At 41.2% G+C, this 26179-nt stretch overlaps 1 protein-coding gene across 4 annotated transcripts in view; it reads right to left on the bottom strand.

Annotated features, from left to right (window-relative positions):
* pou6f2 (POU class 6 homeobox 2) overlaps window positions 1-26179 on the bottom strand; it is an 84832-nt gene that overhangs the window by 24455 nt on the left and 34198 nt on the right. For all 4 annotated transcript variants that reach the window (XM_058639604.1, XM_058639625.1, XM_058639617.1 and 1 more), the window contains one exon: window positions 13579-13907. In XM_058639604.1, coding sequence (XP_058495587.1) covers window positions 13579-13907 — 329 coding nt within the window. The remainder of the gene's footprint in view (window positions 1-13578; window positions 13908-26179) is intronic.

The following is a 26179-nucleotide window of genomic DNA, read 5'->3' as shown; positions in this document are numbered from 1 at the left end:
TGTTGTTACTATACTGTAAAGTAAAGTTACTGAGTTGTTCCTCATAGTGGAACATTAAGTTTTCTGCACTTTCTGTGCTCTGTGGGGAATTCCGCTTTGTTCATCTGAGCTCATTCTGTTGCCATTTATCTTTTATCTTATACGCCAGCACCATATATTATTACACTTTCTGAAATCAAATGATGAAAAAATGCCACCGAGCAATCAATACTTTTTCATTGACAGTAAAGGTTAAGCACATTAAGAATGACACTGCATTTGTCTTATGAAATCATATTTCATGTTGGTGGCCTCAAATTGGCCGTGATTGATATTGCCTCCCCTCGTCTGAAAGTCATCCACTTTTTCCTCGATAATCGCAGGATTGTCTTTTATGTGTCCAGCGGTTGTCCTTCGGAAATCCTAACACATTTAAGGCCACGCGGCTGTGGATTTTGTACATGGAGAGGGAAACGGATGGATGACTGAATCTTATCCAAGACTTTGATATTCATCATTTAAAAGGAAAATGAGACAAGACTTTGGGGGTTTATTACTGTACATGTGTGTTAAAGGTGGTATATGCAGGCAATTTATTATATTAAGTCATAAAATGACCATGAACCTCCAGGTTCCTACCGCTGTCCAAAAACACGCAGAGGTTAACTGGACATTAACTGTAGGTGTGAATGTGAGAGTGAATGGTTGTTCGTCTCTGTTTGTTGGTCCTGACCCCGCCTTTTGTCCTATGTCAGCTGGGATCGGCTCCGGCCCTCCCTGACCGCTGTGGTGTGTCATCAGAGAGTGAGGAAATATGCCAAATTGAAAAACACAGTTGATTGCTGGGCAAGTTTCATGAATATTTAATATGTCATAAATTTTGGGATGAAGTTCTTGGGGATTTCTGCCCTCAGCTCTTCCCATCAGATGACAGATGTACTCGTTTAATATGCGACACATGACCCAAGGCAATCTCTGAAATGCCCGACTGATATTGACACACTTTGGCTGCTTTTATTCTACGTCTTTATCATTTCTTTTATTTTTTTGTTTCGTTGCAGCATAAGCAGTAATTGCCAATTCTGGAGTGGAACGTGGATTCTTAGTAGAACAGCCAGCTGCCATATAATTGGTCAAAATCGCCTGTCATTGGACCCGATTACCCTAAGGCTGTAAACAGAGCCAAGGTGCAGAAGTCCAGTCCTCTCTCAAACCACTTGATTTAAAATTTCAACATTATGTTGAAAAGTTATTATGGAATAATTGATCAATATGTTCTCCAGCCCACATATAAGCCATGCGGGTGAAAGCGCGGTATTATTTATGTCATGGTAGTGAATGGGAACAAAGTGAAAAGCCAACAAGGCCAGTTAAACAGAGGCTTCACACCAGCACATAAATAATGTGATCTGCTCAGAGGAGCACAGCCACAGTCTCGCTGAAAATCCACGGTGTTTGGTGTCATTGTGTGTCAGTGTCAGCGATAGGCTGTCGGAAAAGCTTTCAGATTGATTTGAAATATTATCCTTGTGTTTCATTCGATGATAGCCCTTTCACACGCTATGTTATTCTGGTAAATCTCGGTGAAAAGAGAGCAGGGCTTTCTTTTCTGCCTCTGCCGCGACTGGGTAATATGGACAGCAGTTGGAACGAGAGCCGGGAATAAGGAGAGGTGAGTCTGTGTTCAACACCTAAACAGGTGATTTTCCGCCACGGTGACTCCTCTCAACACCGCGGCGGGAGGCACAAAATGACAGACCTGGCCTGGAATTTGTACTGATTGCATGTGTTGGAGGAGATAAACAGCGATCTCCACGTTTGCAGAGCCTGCATGTTAACCATGGTGTTTGAGGCTTTTCATTCGCTATGAAAAGGGCATTAAGGAGGATTTTTTGGGGGCACAAACCACTTTGGTCATTCACACAAGCGTCGAGATGACACAAATTCTAAATAAACAGAAGTTTGCCGGAGCCCTCGTTCATATCACGGGGGCATCATCTTGTCACCTTTATGTCGCCACAGCTGCTATCACTCTCAGTTTAATACAGTCAAATATCCAGGGCTACGCAGGGATCAACAAACACAAAATAAAAGTCTCTGACAGGAAAAAAAACCCTGTGAATTGTAAAAAAAAAAAAAATAATAATAATTTTTTTTCTCTGTGCTGTAGGAAGGGGAGGGTATCAAAACGCCAGCAGGCTCTCCATCGCATGTTCGACCACAGGGGTCACCTGGTGCAGCAACCCGTGTAATCTCAGGAATAGAAGGGAAAATAACGTCCCTGCAAACCGTGGAGAGAGAGAGAGAGAGAGACAGAGAGAGAGAGAGCCCAGGAAACTCAAATTGTCTGACACAAACTAACTTGAGTTTATTCTTGTTTTTTTTGCTCTTTTCATGTGGCCATTTTAAACTTAATTGCTTTTTTTCTGGGCGTGCACATGACATAAAAGAGAAAAGATAAATGTGGTGCACATGCCAGAGGTGGGAAGATTTGGCTTCAGTGGTGTGTAAAACTTATTTTCGACTCATCCATGATGCAACAACCGGGATCAAATATTTATCTCATGTATCAGAAAAAATAAAAGAGACATGATGTGGCCACAGAAAGTTATTTGGCAAATTATTGGTCAGTGTTGTTTTGAATCCACAATGGACAGCAATTCCCAAAGTGTGGGCTGCGGTGCCCTGGTGGGCTGTGAGTGTGCTGCAAAAAACAGAAAGGATTTTAATTTTTGGTTTTGTCATTAATCTTTACGTTCATACGACCTTTCGTAGATATTTCTAAAGCACTTAGTTTTATCGGCTAAACTTAAATAAAATGACCTAACCTTTCAATTTGCAAATTTTAAACAGTTTCTCAAAATCTGGCAAACGTCAAAATAAAGTTTTACAGTAAAATTAACATTACATCTTACAGGAATAAATAAGTAGAGGTCTGTTTCAAAGATCAAATGTTATTTTCTAACTGTTTATGAAATAAATAATAAGTAATTTCAGTTTCTGGTGGGTGGTAGAAGAATAACCCTAATAACTAACTAACTAAATAACTAACCAACCCTACATTCATAAGTTTGGGAATGGCTGGTCTAAAAATCTACTGGAACTTGAGTAATTAATAATGCAGTAAAAAGGAAGCTGTTATCCCGAGAAAATGTGAGACATTGGCTAAAAGTCAGTCCAAAAAAAGTACAACCCAGTGGATTCATGAACAGAGAATACTACTATTGTTTGTGAACAGGAAGATTGTCCTTTTTCTTTCGACCAACATGTAAGTTTCATGTCTCTGCACCTCTCTGCTCTTTTCCCTCTCCAGAGTGAATGTAATCAGCTGTGACATGAAAAAACACGTTTGCTGTCTGTCAGGATTCTGCTAGTCCTCTGACGCCAGTCCTTCACTGACTCTCTTCCTCTTTCTCCCCCAAAAGAGACTCTCCCCCACCTCCCTGTCTCCCCTACCTCACATCGGCAGTGCTTATGAACATCAAAATGCCATTAGGCCTTTAAAAACACCTCTGCTCCCTTGGTCGGCAGGGCCTTGCACTGTGGCTGTGCACTCTGCGCCCTCTGAGCGCTGACTACACTCACTACTGGGCCTCTGCTGCAGCTCTTGTGAAAAATAAAGAGCCATTGTTGAGGAAGAATATTGGGAAGTGAAAGACAGATAGAACAACTGGGGGAGATAACAGCCAGCAAAATAATGCCGTAACGCCACATTTGCTGACACTTGGACACTGTAATTGCTAAAGACAGTGGAGAGGTGATGGCGGCGGCGGCTGCGGCGGCAGGTGTGGACGTGGAGGTGGCTGAGGTGGCATGGCGAGCACTAATGGAGTGATGTCACATGAAACGCCAGAATGACAGTGAGTTAACTGGGAAGGTTTGGCTGATTAAATAAAAAAGCATTAGCTCCAGGAAATGGATATTGCAAGCGGCTTCAGAAATGGCCGTATCTAATGAGGCAAAATGCAAATGAAGGAGGAAAAGAGTCGTGAAAACGTTTAAACTAACTATAAAGCGATGATGGAGAGCCGGACAGTGGCCGTCAATCTCCCCACTCATTACCTTCATGTGGGATTAACAGCAGCTTTAATCATTACATAAAATCTGCTCCAGCCCATTTGTTGATAATTGTGAAGCCCAGAGGTTCAGAGTGGGCGATTTGTCATCAATCACAGCAGCAGTATATTTCCTCTGGTTAAGGGAAACGGCAAGTAAAAATATAAGTTTTAGTGCATTCCTCGCACATTCTTTCTCTTGCAGAGGAATGATCTATAATATTAAGCTTTTTCCAAATGTATTACATTTGAAACTACTTGGTGATTAAGTATCCGGAGGAAAGTGCTGACCACTTCAGCTCATGGTGTGACATATTTGGCGCAGTTATTCCTGTATTGCTCGAGCGTTGGCTTGAAAATCACAGCAGCACCAAACTGGTGCTACAGTAAATCTACAGCAGTCGTGTGGCTGTGCATACTGGCTATGCTGTTACACGCTACGAGACAAAACAAAACTATTAGAGTCTGGTCAATATAAAAACTATTATTCACACTCACTGTAACCTTTTGATGACAATTCCTTGTAATATCCAATATGCAATGAAACATATCTCTTGATTTCATGCGTTTTACTTCAGCTTCACCAACTGCAAGCCATTTGTTTATGTTTGGGTGAAAATGGCATCTCTTTTCACTCGGCTGTTGTTTGACATATAAACATAGCATCTGAATGACTTTAATATCCTTCTAATCAATGTCCAGTGATCTTTTGATGTCCTCAATTCAATATAGGAAGGGTCATCCATGCTGCAGCTTTATAAACACAATAAAGGTAAATGATTACTCTGCACTGTGGTGTCCAAAAATACGGCCAGTAATGAAGAGAAATGGAGGAGTTTGAGGGGGAGGCCTGTCATGTGTCATTGGCCAAGTCTAAACCCCAAGATTAATCACAAGAGAGGGGCTCTGTGGCTAAGATGTGGTCACCCTTGATCAATAAACCTACCTCCCTTCCTCCCTCTGTGTGTCTCTACCTCACCGTCTCTCTCTTTTTCTCCAAAATATACACAGTCCTTGGCACAAGCTTAATCAGCATAAGTGAAAAGATGAATTGATGACATTTGCAGTCATATTTGTATCGATTACTCGCGTTTTGACTTCTAAAGCTCCGCTCGCGAGGAGTTGACTTACGGAAATGAATCCAAGCTCAGTCTATTTGCAAATACTCGCTGCAAATGAAAAAAAAAAAAAAAAGGGGGCATACGATTTTATGCCCCAAGCAGGAGAAATGCAAAAATCTTCCTCATAAGTGTGTGGGGGCAATAGAGTTAAGAGGAATTTCATTGCAAATAATATACTAAATCTACCCTCAGCAAACCGCAACTGAACACACTTTGGAGAAGAATTTCCGATAATATTCTGCAGGGACCACAAATGGGACTTTTGACTTGGTCTATGAGGAGGGCATAATGTAATAACATTGCATTAAAAGGGCCTTTTTACAGCGTGGCCGCGCAGTGCGGCTGTATTCCTTGTGTGAGCCGGGTGCTCTGTTTGCGGTCACTAATGGGCATCAGAAATTACAGGCAGTGGAATCGCGCCCCGCGGGGGGACTGGCCTCCTCAGTGGAGCGGAGCACTTAGACAGTGTCTGGGAGGCTGCTGGAGAAAGAGGGAGGGGGGACTCAATGTCACAGCCTTGCTTCATAATTAAAGAAACCCTATTCCTTATCCACAGTTAGGTGAGCCCTAGCTTGGTGCTCCATCTGAGGGCTCCCCCGTGGGTGTCTAATGCGAGTTGCCCCAAGTGTGCATGTGGGTAGATCAGCCTTTCTGCTGGGTGCCTGAGCCGCGAGCCCTCTGACCACCACCAGGATAGCGGGGGCCACGTATTTAAGAATCGCAGACCTCAAAAAGCAAAGGAAATATTAACTTGAAAACCAGAAAAGCCAAAAAGTAAATGCAAAGTGCCGTGTAGGTGTAATTCTAAAAGCTGCAGTATACTGCCACAGTTTTCTGAAAGATGATAAATTTTTACTTTTCTTCTTATTTAGAAATGCAAGGCTCATCTTTGGTCCTTAAGTCTGTAGATTTTCATTTTGCCTAATCCCTCATTTGAAGTAAATAAAAGTAGTAGAGCTGTCATGGTCAGGTTGTTTTCCTCATCTAGCTCCCATGCTTTATAATTATTCATATGAAATGTGGTGCTGTTGATGGGCAACAGTCTTATTTTCTGCTTCAGTCAACAGTGCACATTTGTACTTCTAAATTGTGGAGCGCTTGTTATGTAAGGCAATTTTCTGCCTTCTTAAGAGCCGGATCTCCTGTGCATTAATAAGAGGCAGAGCTGCTGGGGAGCTGAGGGCCTGTTCATGCTCTGAACCACACATCCACCCTCAGCAGCAGCATCAGCATCAGCAGCAGCAGCCATTTAAACACAGCCTGGCACCCCATAACATTAATACACATTTAAAAAGGTTTTATTGAGATTTAGAAACAGGTGTTTGCTGGGATAATGGTCAGATGTGAATATGCTTAAAGCTTAAAAGGCAATTTCCAAATTATTTGCTGCTGTGTGCGAATATACAGGAGCATGACTTTATCAAAGCCACAGCAAAGAGTCCAATTTCACTACTACCTAAATAAAAGTTTTTTTTTTTTAGCAAAATGTTTCTCCCATAAAGCCCAAAAACTATAAATGCTTGACAGTGATTGACACACGCTAGTTAAATTAGAAATTAAGTAACTCTTATTTAACAACCTGCAAACATAAACAAACATAATGTTGCAACATTTTCACATAACTGTGATTCATAAACAGGTGTTTGAATGGATAATGATCAGATGTGAGAATGCTCAAAGCGTAGGAGTGATGCAATTATTTGCAGCTTTGCCTACAGTTACTGAAACAGCACTTTACCAAAGCCAGAGCAGAGATTATTTAAGAGAAATAAATATTTCTATGCTATCCTATGCCCCTATTCAATATCTTGTGCAAATTTTATCTCATGAGTGTTTGTCAAAGCCCTTGATACACTACTAGGACTATAACACTGTAGATTTTTACCAGTTTAAACCATTTTTAAATGATAAAAAAAAAAAACACAGAATCAGCTGTATTTGGAGGTGTACTGCAAGAAATCAATTGAAAAAGGTAGCAATATAGAGTAATGAGACATGAGAGAGATAATGGACTCTAAGCGTTACCAGTTTCATTGACAAACCACAGTATGAACCGTCAGGTCCACATTTGAGCATGTCATTTTAATTTTGATCTAATGCTGCACAGGACGGCGGTGGCCCGCTTCGCTAACTTGAACCGACGTGACACTGATCTGGAAAATCAATTAATCGATGTGCAAGGCTCATTTAAGACACATGTTAATATAATGGGAGAAACACCCACTGCCCATGAAGAAAAAATAAAAAAGACACATTAGGAGTAAATTGGACAGTGGTGATTCTAACAGCGGTTGACATGAGTAAAAGTGCACTGCAGCGGAAAACAGTAACATGAGTGTCTGACGGGGGCCTCAGCTGGAGACAAAAGCAGCAGAGATGGGCCTCAGACTTGAGGAGGATGGTGCGGTGAACGAGTGGAGGGAGGAGGGGTGGAGGCGAGGAGGTAGGAGGGTGGCAAGGAGGTGAGAAGAGATGGAGAGTGCAGACAGCCAAGCCTCTGAAAGGCCGTTGTGGTTGGCAGGTGCTGACCTTGGTGACGATGGGCTTTCACCAGAGGCTTCTAATGAAGGCTGATTGCCAGGGAACAGTGAGCGAGGCAAGGGGTAGAGAAAAGAGAGAGTGAGGGAGAGAGAGAAAGAGAGAGAAGGATAGAGGAGAGGCTCAGGTAATTGCAGCACTTGTGGGTCTGAGGCCCTGCAGTCCTGTGATGTTGGGGTGCAGCGGGGAAGAAGAGAGATGTCTGTGGACGCTTTGGTGGTAAATTGTGGAGCACAGGGATTGGAGGCAGGCCCCTAGGCTGTAATTACTCCTATGAGTGTGTGGATGAAGAGTGGACAGGCCCAGTGTGGGGCTCTGACAGCGATCAAGCAGACGACAAATGCGAAAGGGGAGTAGAGACCGACAGACCGACAGACAGACAGCAGGAATCTCTGCCAGGCCGTCTGAAAAAAACTGCTAGCCAGAGAGTGGACCAAGGTCAGAGGATATTAGTGTATACACAACATGCTGCTGACAAGAATGGCAAAGAGACTTTGCAGTGCTGTAGAGGATGCATTTCCTGGATGCAGACAGACTGGATACACTACATCCATAATTCTCAATACATTCTGCTCCAGATGCTCCAATTGTCTACACTTCCTCGGTGCCTTAGAGGCCCCAAAAATGGAAGTGGAAGTGAAATGGAAAAAAGCTGCTGTCTCCATTTTGTGTGAAAACTTTGGGGCTGCATTTTAATGTAGACGGGAGATCTGTGGACACAATGACGCAGTTGGTTACTACAGAATTACTTTTCACCATTTGAACTTTCTGAAACTCAGCAAACAATTGCAGAGGAAATAATCTACTTCCTGTTCACACATGAATGCATGTGGCCAGTTTACCTGAATGTTCATGTTTGACTCGCATTACTTTGGAAACAGGGCTAAAAATGCTTGGCTTGATGCAGATAACTTGTATATGAAAACATACAGTAGCCAGGGATGTAGCTATAATCGAGGAGACAAAAAAGGCAATAAAAAGCAACTAATTCGATCAGAGCCACAGAGAGAGAGAGAGAGAGAGAGAGAGAGAGAGAGAGGGATGACGAGGCTTCGCTGGATGGCACAGCAGGGTCAGGAGGTTCTGGGCACTGGCAACTGGAATGAGAGAGTTGATAGGCCTAAGCTTCCCGCTGCCACGGATCAGTATGTACTGCCTCTCCTCTCCCTGCCTGGGCTGATGTAACTCACTGGAGTGGCAAATTACACCAGACCTACAGCTGTAGCCCGACATTATGATTAATTTGATCAGTAATTTCTCCTGTTTTTCATTTTAATCGCCGCGACCATTCTGCTGTGGCAGGTCTTTCAGATCTAATTAAGATCAATTCCGGTGTAACAGACTTGGCGAGCGCCTTTACCCAGTCAAATCCCTGAGCTCTCTGGGCGTGGAGAAAACCTGCAGCTCTAATCAATCAACTTCCAGCAAAATCCAGCGGGCTCCCGCAATCAGCCCATTAACACACTTAAGCAAATTTCATAATCTCCCCCCGTCCACTTGTCATGACTGTGGTGGCTATTTCGAGCAGCTACAGGCTGCATCTCACTGTCGTCCCATACTGGAGAGCAGAGTGGACGTGGGCGGGGTTAAAAAGTGTTGCATTGTTACTCCATTTAACCAAATTAGCTGCACTAATCTGAGTTTAGGGCACTGACACAAGGGGACACAGTCTGTTGTGGTGTGATTTCTGCTCTAATAGGGGTATTAATTAATGAATTTGGTTTCACAAATTAAAATGCCAAGCATTAAAAACACAAAGGATGTAATGAGTGTTCTGGATTTCCTCACTCAGAGAATATCACGCACCTCCCATGAGAAGGGAATTACAATGGGACATTAATTGGAACATAATGAATGTTTGTCTCTCAGCAGCTCTGCTCTGTGTTTTCAGCAAACAGTTCTATGGCTGGGTGATTCTGTGTGTCTGAGTGAGGACAGAAGGAAATGGGGGCGTTATCTGTGTAATGCCGATTGTATTATGGTAATTATGACTCGACTTTATTGCACAGACCAGTTCCTCTGGTTAAAGTGTGGAAACGGCAGTAATGTCCTTCAATCAAAACGTACAAAAGGGGAGACAATTGTGACGTTCGACCAATATGCTCGTCTCTGTGGCTGATGCCGACAAGTCAGGGGAGCCAAAGGCCGATATATGATTTGTTTTGGCTGATTTTTTTCTGTTTTCTTTCTTTTCCCGAAATCCGATAGAATATAAATGTTGAATAATAAAAATTATACACAAAATGGCTTAATTTAATTCAACATTACGTTTAACAATTCTTGAGGTGTGTCTCTCCCATCTAAACATATTTGAAATTAATAATGTGTTTATTTGTACAGCACTTATCAAGAGCAGATGTGATATCTGCTCTTGCTGCACAAAGAAAATGACAACTCAACAACACAACAAAAACAATGCAATTAAATAAGCAAAGACACACCTGAAAAAATGGGTCTAAGATGAAGATTTTTACAAATATCAATAGTGTTCACACATCTTAGGTCCAAAAGAAGAAAAAAGAAGCTACAACCACAAAAGCAACATTCCCTTTTTTTCTTGAGCCTGCAGCAGGGAAGTTTAACAATTGGCATCGGCCGATTACTGTTTAATTAATGGTCTGATGCCAATACTTCAAAAATTGGCAAACACTGACCCAATAATTTGGCCTGATTAATCAGTCTACTATTTCTGACAAACTCTTTGTTCCTAAATAAAAAAAACAAAAAACTCAGTGGTTGCGGAAGAGAAAATCCAATCACTGACCCCGGCACTGGAGGAAGGAGGAGCTGCGTTTAAATCCCATTGCAGGCTTGAGTGGTTTGTGAGACCACGGCCTGTCCTTGGGCAAACTCCTTGCTGGGTGACACACTCTGTGACAACCCCAGCATTGACCCAGGGAAACTAAACCTTTTATGGCCATTCTGATTCTCCCGCACACGCACAGACCCACACTTTTCATAATCCTATTTGATGAGGCAATATCTTAATGATACCTGATGTGGCCCCTTCGAGCAACTTCTGCCCTGTCATCATAATCAGCCGTGCTGCTTCTCTTGGAGGAAGACAATCTATATGAAGCCCAGGGTCTCAATCTTCACATAACCCTGGGTCAGAAAAGATGTTCACAAATTCAACATTTGACAAATAAGGAAATATCTGCGCAGCAAAACATCATGAAGCACTGTATCAATCTGGGATTTACTTTTTATCCGAAAAGAGCACATCCGTTGAATTTTGGGGAGAAAATTCATACTCAAACCTTAAAGTACCACAACATAGGGTTTGCTCAGGGTCCCCCAAGAGTTGGTTAACAGTACGAGAACGAGAAGATGAAATGACTTCATGTCGTAAAGTGGAATGTAATTCTGGAAGGGCTCTGCGCCGGTTCCGGTTCCCAAACCTAATTTTGAACCGGCCGTAAAAAACTGGTCGTCAGTTGGTTCTCAGGTGGATCCAGAAATAGTGGTTCCTCCTTGCGAACCGTGAATGGGTGTATGATATTCTGGGTTGATGAGTGGAGAGTAGAGGAAGTATGGAGATTTTGCTGGTGTTGTGTTTACTTCCGCCTAAGTAACGCAGAATAACGTCCTCCCACTTTGGTTCCTCTTAAACTGGTGTGAACGTGGGCTGGCTCGCCAGAAAGCACCAAGTTCTGAGGCTCCAGAACTAGAATGGTGTCTGTTTGAAAGAACGAAAAGTACCGACGCAGACCTGCTCAGACTTTGACAGAGGAGACATTCACCCCATTGTAAATTGAAGTATGATCAAAATAATCTTGAGAATCCAACATTGGGTCAGTTTAAACACCAATCTGAGTTCAATATATACAGTCTAGAAGTGCATCAGGGGTTCCTTGAGCACAGCTTGTCCTTAGATTTACTCTGAATTCCTTCTCAGTTCAGATGTAATGTGACAAGAAAGCTAACCCATCCTCCTGAGCGAACATTCACGGCATCAAAGCATCAGAAATATATACGTCATATTCGTAATATGTAATTTGACTCCCTCTCCAGTTTATGCAACAAATGTATGGGTTTTTTTTATTTTTTTTTACAGACTATATAAACAAATATAAAACATTGTTTATAGCATCCAATATATTGTATCATCACCTTTGTATCAGAATATGTACGATTTCACACAACCCTATTAACATAGACGTGGTCTGGCTGTTACCCAAAGTCTTTGTATGCTGCCTGATACAAGCTGAAAGTGTGAATCTGTATGTTGGTCAGTAACCGTGAATCCACAGTCAGACTGGACAGTGTGTTTGGTGCAATGTAGCGGCCAGCCTTTGGAGCCCATTAAATCCAGAGACTGTTTTTCCTGCTGAGTCTCACTAGGCCGTGACAGGGCCGGAGAGAGCTGCAAGAGGGGAAACAAATAGCCCAACTCATCCTGGCCATAAAGAAGGTTGCACCACAACCCAATAAGGCTGTGACGCTGATGAATGTGGCCAGGGACAGAAAGGCGACCCTGGCCAGACTGGACCAGAAATGAAACCACAGGGATATAAAATAGGTTATTATCGTCACACAGTGACAGCAAGACAGACAGAAGGGCAGAGATGGATGGACGGACAAAGTGACTAAAAAGGAGGTTGAGTAGGAAGAGCAGCAAAGATTAAGGGGATGATTATGGCTGCAGGATAGATAACCTGAGAATCCCCTCTGAATCTGCAGGAGGATGGGAATCATGCTTCTTGTCTGGTGCTGAGGTTTGATGATGTACTGGAGTGCATCAAGGCTTCAGCAACAAGATGCATATTCAAACAGCCTCACAGAGACAGACAGAAGAGCAGCCAGCACCCATTCAAATACAGCTACTTGATAAAGATCAAGTACCGACAGAAAAAAAAGCACTGCGTCGTTTGCTCAAGGCTGACCTGCCAAAAAAAAAACACGCCATCTTCAATGACGCCATTCATATGCACACTTGAGTTCTTAAACCGGGGCGTTGCATTTTTAAGGATTTAAATTGTGCTCTTGAAGTTTTGAGTATTGTTAGTTTAACATGAGCACTACTGCTGTGGCCTTTTAATACTTCTCATAATGTAGTTCACTCAGTGTCCATGACAAAAATGATATGAATAGGATAAAAGCAGCTGATTATTGTCAAGAGCCTTATAGACACTGAGGATATTGACACACAAAATACACTGTGTTCTGTCTTTATTAGTTACAGCGTGTATTTCGAGGTTTGTTTTGCAAAAAAAACTTTGGTTTTTGTAGCATTAGAATAAGTATAATAATATAACAACTTTGGACAAGGGCCTTGCTTGACAGATGCTTGACAGATGCTGCCCTTTTGTGCCACCACCACCTTTTGCGCGTTTCACCACTATGGTTCCCTGACCGGCTGCCGAAAGGAGATGGTGAGTTGAGGAGACCTCCGTTTGTTGACATGATCTGTAGTTCAACTAGTAGATGTCATTAATTCTTTCACACTGGACTTTTAAAGGGATAGTTCCAATGTTTAAAGTAAGGGTTTATCAGGCACAGTCAGTGTGGTACATACAGTAGGCAATGGTCAGGGAGCTTCATTTAAAATATTGCTAGTGGGTTACCAAGCTGTTAGACAGCACCTTATAAGTATAAACAAAACAGCAAATCTGCTGTAAACTTGTAAACGTATTCAAAATATTAGGAACACTAAGGACGTGATTGACTTAGGATGCTGAACGTCTAATGTTTGGTACACACAATGCATGAGTACCATACACCCCTACAGCAGAAAAACAAATAAATACACACAAATAAATGGATGAAGTTGCAAACAAATGTCTAAGCAAGACAAAATCACTAAAGGTTCATGTGAGAATAATCCCGTCGGTTTTAGTGTCAGAATATGAAGATACAGAGTAGTCCTAAATTTGTGGACTTACCGGCAAAGGTATGGGCGGAGTGACGGGAGAAGGAAGGCTACGAGCCGGTGAGTGATTTGGTCTGTGAGGTGGAGACTGCTGAGGCTGCCCAGAGGTGGAGGAGCAGGCTGAGCCTGGAGATGGAACGGAGGATTGCTGCTGGCTGGGTGGGGTTATGTGATGCTGGGATGTCAGCTGGTTCTGGGTGTGGGAGTGGGTCTGTTGGTGATGGTGTTGCTGCTGCTGTTGCTGCTGCTGCTGATGGTGTTGTTGCTGTTGCTGCTGGTGGTGCTGCTGCATCTGTTGGAGCTGCTGCAGGTGCTGGAGCTGGGAGCTGAGTGATGAGGTAGCTGTTGATGAAAAGAAAGCAAGAGGTCGTATCCTTGTTTTTTTTTTTTGGCACGAGACCTGAACTCTTCATAAAGAGAGCAACAAACGCAAATGAGATAGAAGCTGAGAAGTGTTTCGCCACATAAACTGGAACACCTCATTATTCGAAGGATATGCTCACACCTGAGATCGAAACACATGCACACAAGACGGTGTGGGATGCATAGGGTAAAGAGTGAGAGATGGATGTAAATTGCATGGAGCCACAAGACAAAAATCCTCCAGGGTTTTTTTGGCTGCATGATAGAGTCGGTAAATTTTATTTCACGAGTTTGAGGACAAAGCTATCAAGCCTGATTGATATAATTGCTCTCTCTCTGGAGCCAAAAAGTCTTCATTGTCACTTGGAGAATGTCAGATTCTTTGGTTTAATGAGAACAAGACATCCATCTTAACTGCAGGAGTTCAGAAATAAACCCATTAACTAATTGGATCCAATAATGGTGCGTCATTAGCAGCTAATTTCAACCTTTAAATGCTTATACCTTTTTATTCTGTTAAAACAAGCCAGCACTCTTTGCAGTTTGGAGTCTGCAGCCACACTGGCATGAAAATACTCCCATGGATGCACAATGTATCACAATCTATATGATGACCTAAAATAATGTCCAGTGAATGCACTTTAACTGTCAAGGGCAATTCTTCCAAAGCCCAACTTACTTTGTGCCATTTTGGACAGTCTAACCAAAATCTTTGTCCTAATGATGTCATATCTAACCATAACAATCATTTAAGACCCTCAGAAATTACGTTCTGCTTCATTTGGTTCCCATAAGATCCACTGTTTCTGACAAAGTCAGTGCTTATAGCAGACAAAGAAAGGTCCTAAAGAGGTTACACAACCATGAGGACTCAGAGAAAATGTGTCTCAATGTCAGTAAAAAAAAAAAGAAATCCATACAAATGTGTAACAAAGGGTATCAACTGTAAAACTGTATGTGGACAATTCAGCCCCAACATAACATCAAAGATGCCCTTCACAGTTTAAACTTAAAGGCCATACTGAGTTTTCATACTGATGTGAAGTGTTCTCAGCATCAAACCTACAAAATATTTACAGGAGAGATCTACAAGCAGAAATAAATAATATATTATAGTCTGAAAATCAGGATCATATGGAATAATTATTACCAAAACTAAGACTTGTTGTGCTTTTGCTGATAAAAAATACGTCCAAATAGATGTTAATATATTAAAAATGTTAAATAGGTGATTCATTTATTATCTAAAAGCCAATAGGACTGATTGACTGATAAGTTCTTCATGCAAACTACACTATATTATAAATAAAATCTTACATTTTTAAATGTGTAATCTAGTGCTATCACAACGATTTCAAACAATTCATCCAGTAAAATGAACCGCAACACAATAAAGTGGAAAAACACAGGTTCAAAACATTGTGAACATTCATTGATAATGCAGCTACACAACTGTGAGCACAACTATAGACAAGCTTGTATACGTACACAGAATCAATGCACTTAAATAATTCAAGTGTGGTTGTCTCACACAATATGAATAAATGATTGGGGCAGACAAGTCTTTGATTGGTTTGGTCACTACGATTGCAGGACAGGCACAGATGAACATTTGATGAAGATCCGATCATCATCCCCGCTCCTCGCTCTGCAGAAGCACAGCAAAAGAAAGCCGGCGTCTCTTGGCCAGTAAACAGTACACTTTTCCATTTTTTCTACCTCCTGACACATTGACACCTCTCTCACACCCCCACCATGAATTATATATCATCTGTGCGAACGGCAAGAGTCCAATTCTCACTTGAAATGTTGGGGCAAGTTGTCTAGCAAGTGCTGAGCCCCTGACAGGACCGGGGCTCTTTCCCTTTGCAACTTCACGACGACAAAATGTTGAGCCCCCCATTTAGAGCCGGAGATAAAAGGGAACAAAGACACACACGAAAACAAAAGGGGCGCGCAAAATGAGATTTCTGTCAAAAAATTATCGAAACCAGGCAAAGATCAAAGACGATTGGAGAATTTCCTCCAGCGGCAACCATTACGCCGAGGAACAAGAGGCACAACAAAAGAATATGAGGCAAAAGAAAACAAATACAGAGGGAATATGGAAGAAGCCCCATGTGGCCTTATTATAAGGGCTACACCGCAGGTAACTATATTCTTTAACAGCAGTGCTTTATAAATTCTGTCATCTTGTGAAGACTGTCAGGACCACTGACCCTCCCTTACACTCTCACTGGGCACCTGGCACTTTGAAGCTCATTCTTTTAACCACAGCTGTCTGATTGCTTTGCTTGAGCACATAATCCAAACGGCTTGTCTCAGCTAATTGTTTGTGCTCCTTCCTCCAGCAGACACAGCGCCCAGGATGAGAGCGCAAGCTTCACTTATGATGGAGAGAGGGCAAAAGGGTGCCGGGATCCTACAGTGCTCATTATATCTCCCAGTGTCTCTTTGTTGTGTCTCATATTCACTAGTCCTTTTTTTCGACTGCGATGTAAGCAAGAGCTCCCACTTAGTCATCACACCCGAGGGGTGTAAGAGCAACAGTCCCACTTTCACTGTTGTCACAACACGCCTATGTTAATGTTTATAATAAGGAATGAGCCGGAGCAAAAAGTCACGCAGCTAAATTACATGAAACTGTGGCATTCTGAGTTGCATGTAAACATTTGACAACAACCAGTTCGGGAGCACGAAGCGCCAGCACTGAGGAATCGACGGCCTCCTACCCCGCCACTTTGGGAAACTGTCTGCCATCTCTCTTTTTCAGAGCTCTGTTTTAGTTGTTGTGCCGCAGAAGAAATCAACTGTTATCTTTGCCTGTCCCAGCTCCGGCTTGTGAAGTACTAGAGGACGAAGCGAGACTGATTGTCAGAGGTCGAAAGGCTAGGTCAAAGCTTGCACATTCGTCAGACAAAATGCTATTTTTGTTTCCTGTGCGGTTGAGAAGTGAGAGGTTTGGGGGGGGGGGGGGGGGGGGCGAGGGTGGGGGCGGGGGGGCAGTCTGCTCTCTCATTACCAGCGCTATCTCAGAAGTCCCTGCCAGCCCTCCTATTACAGCACTTTTCTCTCCGAGGCTGATTCAAGCCTTGACTCCTTGTTTTCCTCTCAATGCACAACACCTACATTTACAACTATTCCCTTCAAGTTATCTTATCCATCGTTTGTGTGTGTGTGTGTGTGTGTGTGTGTGTGATGGTGTTTGTGCACACTCAGTACGTCTTCATGCACAATTAAGTCGTGCTACAGTCTATACGCTGGTTAATTGGACGACTGCGCTAGTCCCGGTATACAAGCTCTAGCACAGATTCAATTCATTGAATGAAATGTGTCGGCCTCCACTACACGAGGAGGCGATATGCCCCAGTTTCCTTGATGGTATCTTATGTCACAGAAGGCAACAGCTTTAAGTTGGTGGATAGTCATGCTGTGTCTTTCCACCATCCATAAACTTCAAAATATTTAATTATCTAAGCTGATGGTCAGATTCCATGTTTTTCTTGCTGTTCTTTTTCTGCATATGACAAAGGTCAGGAGTGAGAACTGAGATACATGCACACAGTGCTCAGGCCAGTTTGAGTCCGAGCAAACAAGAACATACAGCGGTAAATCAACTCCCAATTACATTGTAATTTGAGCCCAACTTCAGTCTGAATTGTGTGTATTTTACCATTCGAAAACACTGTGTTTCAACATGTCAAAATGACGACATGTTGACTGATATTCAACGTAAAGATAGAATTCAAGAAACATTCCGGATTCTAATGAAAGGAACTGCAACAAGTGAGGGCTTTGGCTTTTTCCATAAGTTATGTAAGACACAAACGACCTAACGTGCCCTGTTCTGTGTCCCACAAACTGGAGTTTAAAGAAATAAAGCCTCAATTGGTGCATTGGATTTAGAAAGCATATGAATCGATTTTTAAAGACCTTAGAAAATGTCTTGCCAAGGCCAAAGTGAAGTGTGACTTCAGCACAATGGTCACAATCACATGTCCACAAAAAGACTTTGACTTCCTTTCACTTTCATCAAACCAAAATATGTGTGCGCTACAAGAATGGTCTCACGCTGCAGGAATTTAAGTTTGTTGGACATCAAAAAGGGAAAATTGATCACAAACCTTGAAAAGAATCACAGGAGTGAATAAAGTCGACAGTAACTTTTGTGCCAGATCAGTAAATCCTGTGTATCAGTACACAGAAAGTCTTTTCTAAGTTGTATATTTTAAGGTTTTCTTAGTTGACATTGACATATGTGCATCACCTCTTGTGCTTAAAAAAATAAGAGCTGATCAGAAACTGCTCAGGAATGTTTCAGGCAGCAGGTAATAAAAGTGTCCAATGTGACCCCACCATGTATTTTTAGGACCTGATTTAGTCTAAACACAGCTGTCATTCTTTAACAAGAGAGGTGAGAAGGGACAAACAAGCTCCCCATTACTGCTCAGCCTCACGTTCCACAACGGGAGTCCATAAACCACCGTCTCAATTGCCTTTTCAGTGAGTCACACTGATAATTACTCCACTGGAGGTAAGGAGATTTAGACTGTATGAGCTGTGGTAATTATGAAGGTGGTCAAAGGAAGGTCATTTTTTACTCTGTGGAATAGACTGGCAAACAAGCATCTGACGACAGAAACAACATCAGTGTTTCTGCACTGGTTCTCTGTGGCTCACTGGTAACTCAGTCACTCGGATAACGCTTGTCAATTTATATCCATTTTCAGAAATCAATCAATCCGTTGTAAATGTTTTTTGTGATTAATTCTTACATTAAAAACTGTTAAGAATATCTTAACAAGTTGCCAATCTTAAAGCAGACATGAAATCACGTAAGGACATCATATGTATGTTTGGAATTTGAAGCATACCTTTAGATATTTGCTTCAACAATGATGAGTATCATGATGCTTATTTTCAAATTTGTCAATTAAGTAGCTCATCTCCAGTAGTTCACTGTGAGTAAATGTAGGAATTAAAAAAAACATAATCCTTTTCTGTATTTATTAGTTTATTATTGTTATACTATGATTACTATGTTTAAATATCATTTAATAAGATGTTTGAGGAGGAGCAACTTTTACAATATACAGTTGGAGAGTGTAATCTATCAGAATCACACTGTTTTTAGCTCAATTTCACATGCAAATTTAAAATGTGTAGAGTAAAAAGAGGAGTATTTTAATTTCAGCACTAATCATTTCACCTAAACTTGTTCTTGCTTTGATTATTTTAATAATTTAAAGATGTGGTTAAACTCAGGGGGAAGATGGACGAACCAAAAAACAACAAACAACGTAGTGTCTTTGGACCAGCTAGTCTATATAAATGATCACATTAAAGTGATCTTAAAGTAATTGAGAATAGATTTCACAGATTTGGCAACGGCTGAAGGGAACATGGAGAAAATAAAAGCATGACTGAGCCACAGCAGGCAAATGTCAGCGTTTCAATCCTGCGCAGCCGCTACCCCCCTAAAAAAATGAAAAAGTACATATGAAGACACTTAAGACACAAGAATCAAGAGTCACAAAGCGGCAGGATTTTACAGACTAAACCAAAGATAATACTTTCATTTTGTGATGTAAGGCAATATCCAGCTGTGTTGCAGAAATCTCACTCCAAGGGAAGTGTTTCAAAGAATCAAATCCTCTCCTTGGAGATGTTACACATACAAGAAAATCCCCCAGCACTCAATAATGTTGTCCTTTTGGTTTGCTTATGCTACGTTATTGATTTCCAAAGTGTGGTCCAGGGACCTCAAAGAGCACTTCACAAAGTTCCAGGGGGTCCCGAGCAACGTGATCTCTGGTTCATACTTTGACCAGATTCTATTCATTTCTGAAGAGTGTGTTCCAGTAGTTGGTTTGATTGACTTTTACTGGCTTTTAATACTGATTTGTGGTGCCACACTATGTGCTGGGGACGTTATTAGAGGAGCCTGGGGAGATGTCTTCGCTCACTGCTCCCTTTCCCAAACTATGGTGGCCTTCACATACCAGAAAGAACTTTTTTTTTTCACGTTCCACTTTAAAACTTTAGAAACATGGTGGCGCAAGATGATGGCCTTAATTTAAGGCTGTTATAAAATTCTAATGTTTTGTATTTCTTCTAAAGGACAAATATTAGATTATATAGGTTTATTGTCATTGTAAGCAACTACAACTCCATAGGATGCTGTTCCTAAACGTGGATGTGCGTGTTTTTAAGGATCTGTTACGTCTGCCGGATGGTAGGAGTTCAAACATATGCTGTGCAGGGTGTGTGGAGTCCTTGGTGATATGTCCCTGCATGTACGCACACACAAACGTTACAATAGTCCGCAGATTGCGTCATTTGTCATATGGCGTAGAACCTAAAATAACTCAACTTTTCAGATGTGCTTGTGTTATGATTGTCCTCTAAGGAGGATGGTTTAGCTTGTGTCCTCCACATTCACAGCAAAACATTGCTGTCTTGTTTTTTTTGATATGAACTATTTCAGACATTCTGATGCGCTCCTATGCTGTATATTTTGAGCTCAAACAGGATTTTAAGGTTTGAGTTTGAACGTTCCTCTACAAGTTTAAGTGGATAAAAAGCATATTCAATGTATGTACAATAAATGTTACACACTGGACCTTTAAAGGTTTTGAGAATCAGGGAAATTAGCTATAGGTATTTTCAAATTTATATTTCATATTTATGACATTGAAGAATATTTTTTTATTACGCACACAAAAAGTCTAAACTGATTGAATCTTTTGTATACATACATATACAAAATACATCATAATCCCCCCCACAGTTTCGCTCTTTTTTTCAAACGCTGCTTAGTGTGCAACACTGATGTGCTCAGTGGGAGGTCACTCACTTTTGTCCTTCAGAGTCCAGAAGGTGTTGGACCCCCCTCCATCTCGTCTTTTAAAGTGTATGTCTGCTTGGCAGGACAGACCGGGTTATTACAGCATGTTCACGGTCCCATCATGTGTCGTCAGACCAAAGCAGAGGCCGTGAGTAAAAGCCTCATGCAAAATTTATGTTCATGCGGCTGTTTCAGTGGGTGGAAAAATCAATATTGCGGGGCCTGATGCACGGAGATGACTGAGTGCTCTCTGAATGACAGTAAAAGCTGGGAGAGATTGAAGGGCTACATTTACTGCTCTAGAAATGGAGTGGAATGGAGTTGCTCTAACATTCTAATTCACCTTAAATCTGAATTTCATTGTGGATTATTTTGGTAACAACTTTGATACCAAGGGCTTGAAGAAATTATGCCATTAGGGAACACGAGAACAAATAAAGAATGAGCAACACATCTTGTGGTTTGTGAGCAGCTACAGTATTGTATATTATCAGGTTATTAAGCCTTCCCTTCCTTTCCAACTTACACAGATATAAAATGATTGTAGAATAATCAAAAGACAATGTGGGTATGAGGAGGACATCATAGGGCTTTTGTTCTACGCTGCTTCGCTTACATATGCTTTTGATAGCATGCCACATACCCACAGTGCATTGGGGGGGGACGTAAGAAGAGAGTGAAAGAAAGTGAGAGAAAGAAATTCAGTGGGATGAAATAACCCCAAACAATGGGATTTGCTTTCCATTCTTCTGCCTCCATCTTCTGTCTTTAATTATTCCCTTTGGTTGTCTGAGGGAGCGTGTAAGCACTTTCACACAGCACAACATGCCCAGCAGCACAACACTGTCTGCCTCAGTGATGTGGAGACTTCTGAGTGACACTGAGCTTCTTGTGATTATTAATGCTGTTTAATACAACACAGAGCAGCCACCATACGATTGAGGGGAAAAACAGATTTCAGAATGCATGCATTCAAAATGCAATGTGAATGGAATAATGTACAAGATGAGCGTCGCACTTGAGACAGAACACCACCACCACCACCACCACCTCCCTACACAAACAACGTGTACACCATGAAATGAGGGGCTACTGTTTTGTAGATGCAACACTAAAAATGTGTGTTTGATAACAAGTACCAAACTGTGCTGTATTATGTACACAGCGTTTTTAATGGCACCTCAGCTGATCCTGGTGGGATCTTTTGTGCCGGTTTAGTAGTTTCTTCCTGAATCTCATATGAGATATTTGAGAGCCCAGAACGATGTATGATGAATGAAGTAGCATGCTACTTATACGCTTATCGTGCTCACTGACTAGCAACAGGTTCAGCAAAGGGCAGCAGCAGTAAATGAAATTCCGCACCGGGACAATATATCATCAAAAGAAATGTATGCACCCGAAACTTACAAGCCTTCCTCAGATGCGGACAAGGTGCCTGACGGGGGCTTGGGGAGGGAGGGAGGAGGGGGAGAAGGGTGGGAGGGATGAAGGGAGGGGAAAAAAAAAAAGGAAGGGATAGGAGAAGGTAGTGGGGGAGGTTTTTTTTTTTGCTGGATGGTTGAGGAGCAAGCAAGGGGAAGCAGCGGATTTTGTTGAATCAGTTCTATTTTCATACTGGCTGATCTGTGTCTTTTAACCATTTCACTGCAGCCGGGAAATGAAAATAGCCGGGCTAATTTCACAGTGAGAGCCCACTGAACAAAAACCACCTCACAACCTGTGGGGGGGGGAATGTAGAGTAGACAATTTCTACTTTGTCACTGTGAATCACAGCAGTGCCATTCAGGAGTTAGGCTTGCAAAAAAAGAAAAGTAGAGGTCTAATGATACAGGTTTTTCGCCGGCTGATGCCGATACCGCTCTTTAGAAATCAGTGCTGCCGATAGCCGATATGATGCTGATATTTTATGATTCTTTTCTCCATCTGATAAAATATAACATTGTCATGCTGCTGATATGTCTTTTATATACTTTTTATTGTGCCGTTTATTCACAATTTGTAGTGTTTTGTGTATTTATTTAACTATTTATAGTGTGCTTGTATCGCAAAGTATTACCAAAGGATATTTAACTATGTGTATTCATAATGACAATAAATAATTCTTGAATAAAAGAGGTTTAATTGAGCCTTCAGTATCTTTAAAGTCATCACATCATGTATGGTGTGTGTAACAGGGATGGCAACGCAAAGTCAGATAGGAAAAATGTTTATAAAGCATTTCTTCTGTATTATTTGTTAAAGGAAAAAGTAAAATTGGTCAAAAAAAATATCACTATAGGATAAACTGATTTCTAAAGATTGTTACTCGCAGGTGGAATATGTTGAACTATATTTGACACTTATGATCCGTCTCTACAGTCTGAATCACTGCAGTGCACTGACATAATTTCAGTATACAGTATATCATGTAAAAACTACATAACTTTCTGGGGGGAAAGATTTGTAAATGTACATACATAACAAATACTAATACAGCCAATTAATTACATAATAATTAGATAATGCTGATTAAAAAGTTAGCGCACTTAATTAATTAGGTCGATTAATCTATCTAAGTAGAAGATATGTGCAAGAAGACAATCAAGAAAAGCCGCTTTTCATAATCGAGGTTTTCCTAAGTAATAGATAGCTCTTTCCAAACATGCCGTGCTGTACTGATGCCACAGGATCCATCTGTGATGTGTCTGCAGTTAGTCCAGAAATAGCACCCACGGGGCCTACATGCTCCTCAGACCTCCTGTGGGACCTTTTAAGCTGCACTGATACTGATAAAAGCCCCCACAAACCTGGACCCCAGATACCTCAGCCATTAATTAAGGTAATTAGGCCCTGGTCAGCAATTAGTAACCACAGATAGCTTTTAGCAGCGGCTAAGAGATCCTCACTGGCGAGGGGTTTGGTTCCATACCATCTGCTGACAAATGTCACCACAGGCTCTTTGGTTTCACACCCGTGGAACTGGAGAGCTGTGTTTAAAAGTGACCTCTGTGTGATCCACGGTGGCTCCCACACTCCCACTGCCTCTGTCTGCTGCCGCAGGATCACTTTATTTGTTCTTTTCTCTTCTTTGGTTCTTTTTCTTTTTCAAACACGGAAGAGTGCTATCCGGCGCTATGAAAATCCATACATGTTGTACATGGCCAGAGTGGAAATAGGAAACATTCACTGCACAGGGTATTGATCAAAATTAGAACATCTGGGCTGAGTGTAAGTAGTATTGATCCCAGTGTAATGCTACATTGACTTGCTTGTATTATTAAGTCTGTGATAGATCCACATTGATAATGTGTTTGTTTATATTATGACCTTTTAAACACCCGACTAAAAATGAGGATAATGAAAACAATTCTGCATATACAGCAGTTTTGAGCTTGTTTTCACAGTTACAAAATAATAGTTGGACTCCAATAGAAAAATCTAACTTTTTTCCAATGAAATTGATTAATTTAAATGCACAGAATGACAAAATTCTGCCTGTAGGGGTCTCTAAATCGAAACAATAACAAAGGACCTAGAGTGATGATGTTGAAAGCAGTTTGTTTGATTTTGTTAAGTAAAGTAGTAAAGTAATGCCTTTCCTCACTCTTATGTTTTACAGATTTCTGTAAACAATTTAGCTTATGTAAAGACACTACTTGATGCTTGGTCGAATCACTCCTTAAAATATTTGAATGCAGAAATATAACATATTATCTCTTTAAGTCCCTGTGATATTTACACAAACATACGAAAGTAAATACCTTCCTGACAGACATTTCTAAACAAATGTAGCCTTTTTATGAAGACGAAAACACAACAGTATGTGTATTCCATTGTGTGGTAAAAGGTGTATGACATGGTGCTCTGCACGCACTGATATAAAAAGGCTGAACATACACATGCAACCTTAGGACAGATTATGCAATGACTCACATTACCGGGGAATGGGAAATAAAGGATGCAGCTATGCTGCTTTACACAATTCCACATTTGAAGCAATCGGTGATAACACCATTTTCATTTCAGTTCAGTCCAATAAAATTACCATTAACATTACAACTCATGCAGAACACAGATAAATGTAAAATGTCACCCAGTTCTGCCAGGCGGGAATTCCAGTTCCACAAGATTACCATCTCTGTCTGCTCTCTCCCACTGCACCTTGTCTAATATTTCATTTACAACATTTCATAAGTTCATTTTCCCCTCACTGACCATGTAAATCACAAATCAATTTTCATTTAAAATGCTTGGCTACAGATTGTTGCTGAAAGCCTCTGGATTGCACCTCAGCAATACGGCAGACCTTTAGCAAATCTTTCCGGAAACAGCCCTGGTCCAAAAGTGGAGGGAGAAAGTGCGATGTAATTTCCACAAAACAACTCCGGGGCCAAGTGGTCAAGCCATTTACTGGGAGCATTTCACAAGTGTTGAAATATCAAGAAAAACAACACATTATTATGTTCTGTAATTTATATTGGACTCAACACCTTGTTGTTTGTTGAAACCACTGACTGGTGATTAATGCGACTGAGGATGACATTTTATTTATAACTGTAGTCAAATAGTATGATATGTATAATATTATATTGTAAATCGATTAAAAATGGGTGGAACTGACATACATTTAGAAAAGAAAACAGAATGACCAAAGCCTGATTATTGCTGTTATAGCAGAATGTCTAAGAATCTTTAAAAACCTACTATTATTCCATCACGTTTAACAAACTCTATCGTTTTTTTAATGTTTCATGTTTTTATGCTTTCTATTGAGAGTTGAGAATGTGACGAGTATTTATTGGCAAAAATGTTTCTTACTCGTGTAGAATATCCTGCTTTGATTGAAAACTTAAGTTAACAACTGTCTGTAATACAGATCAGTAGCAGCTAGAATAAAGAAATGGCTATATTCCTTTAGGGTTTATTTTTGTGTGCATTGCAGAATTAATAATGTATTGTCACAGCCTGTGTGCAGCTTTGCATCAAGATATATCGAAATATAGCCTAAAAACGTCAAGATATCATTTATAAGCCATATCGCCCAGGCCTAACTACTGCAAAATCTATTTAAATAAATGCATCACACTTCGTGTGTAAACAGTGCACACAGGGCAGACACAGTGTGTAATGTGGATGGACTATCTCGTAGTCTGTGTATTTATGTCAGGTTTGCAAAAAGCCTCCCCCAGTGTTTACCAGTGGGGGCAGATGTCAGGGACTGCTGTGGAGGAGCAGACACAACCACATCTGATTAACAATATTATTGTCCTCCTCCACACTGCCATAAACACTAAACCCCTCCATCCCACCTCCTTTTTTCTTCTTCTTATATTTATTTCTTTCTATTTCAGGGCCTGGCCGTGTGCTCTACTGTCCTGAGCCGGAGCGACACTGCCACCATCTACAGCAACAAAACACCAGT

This window comes from Solea solea, chromosome 1 (genome assembly GCF_958295425.1).
Source record: "Solea solea chromosome 1, fSolSol10.1, whole genome shotgun sequence".
In the NCBI taxonomy this organism is placed as follows: Eukaryota; Metazoa; Chordata; class Actinopteri; order Pleuronectiformes; family Soleidae; genus Solea; species Solea solea.
Note: the sequence above shows the minus strand (reverse complement) of the source record. Positions and strands in the feature narration are given on the sequence as shown.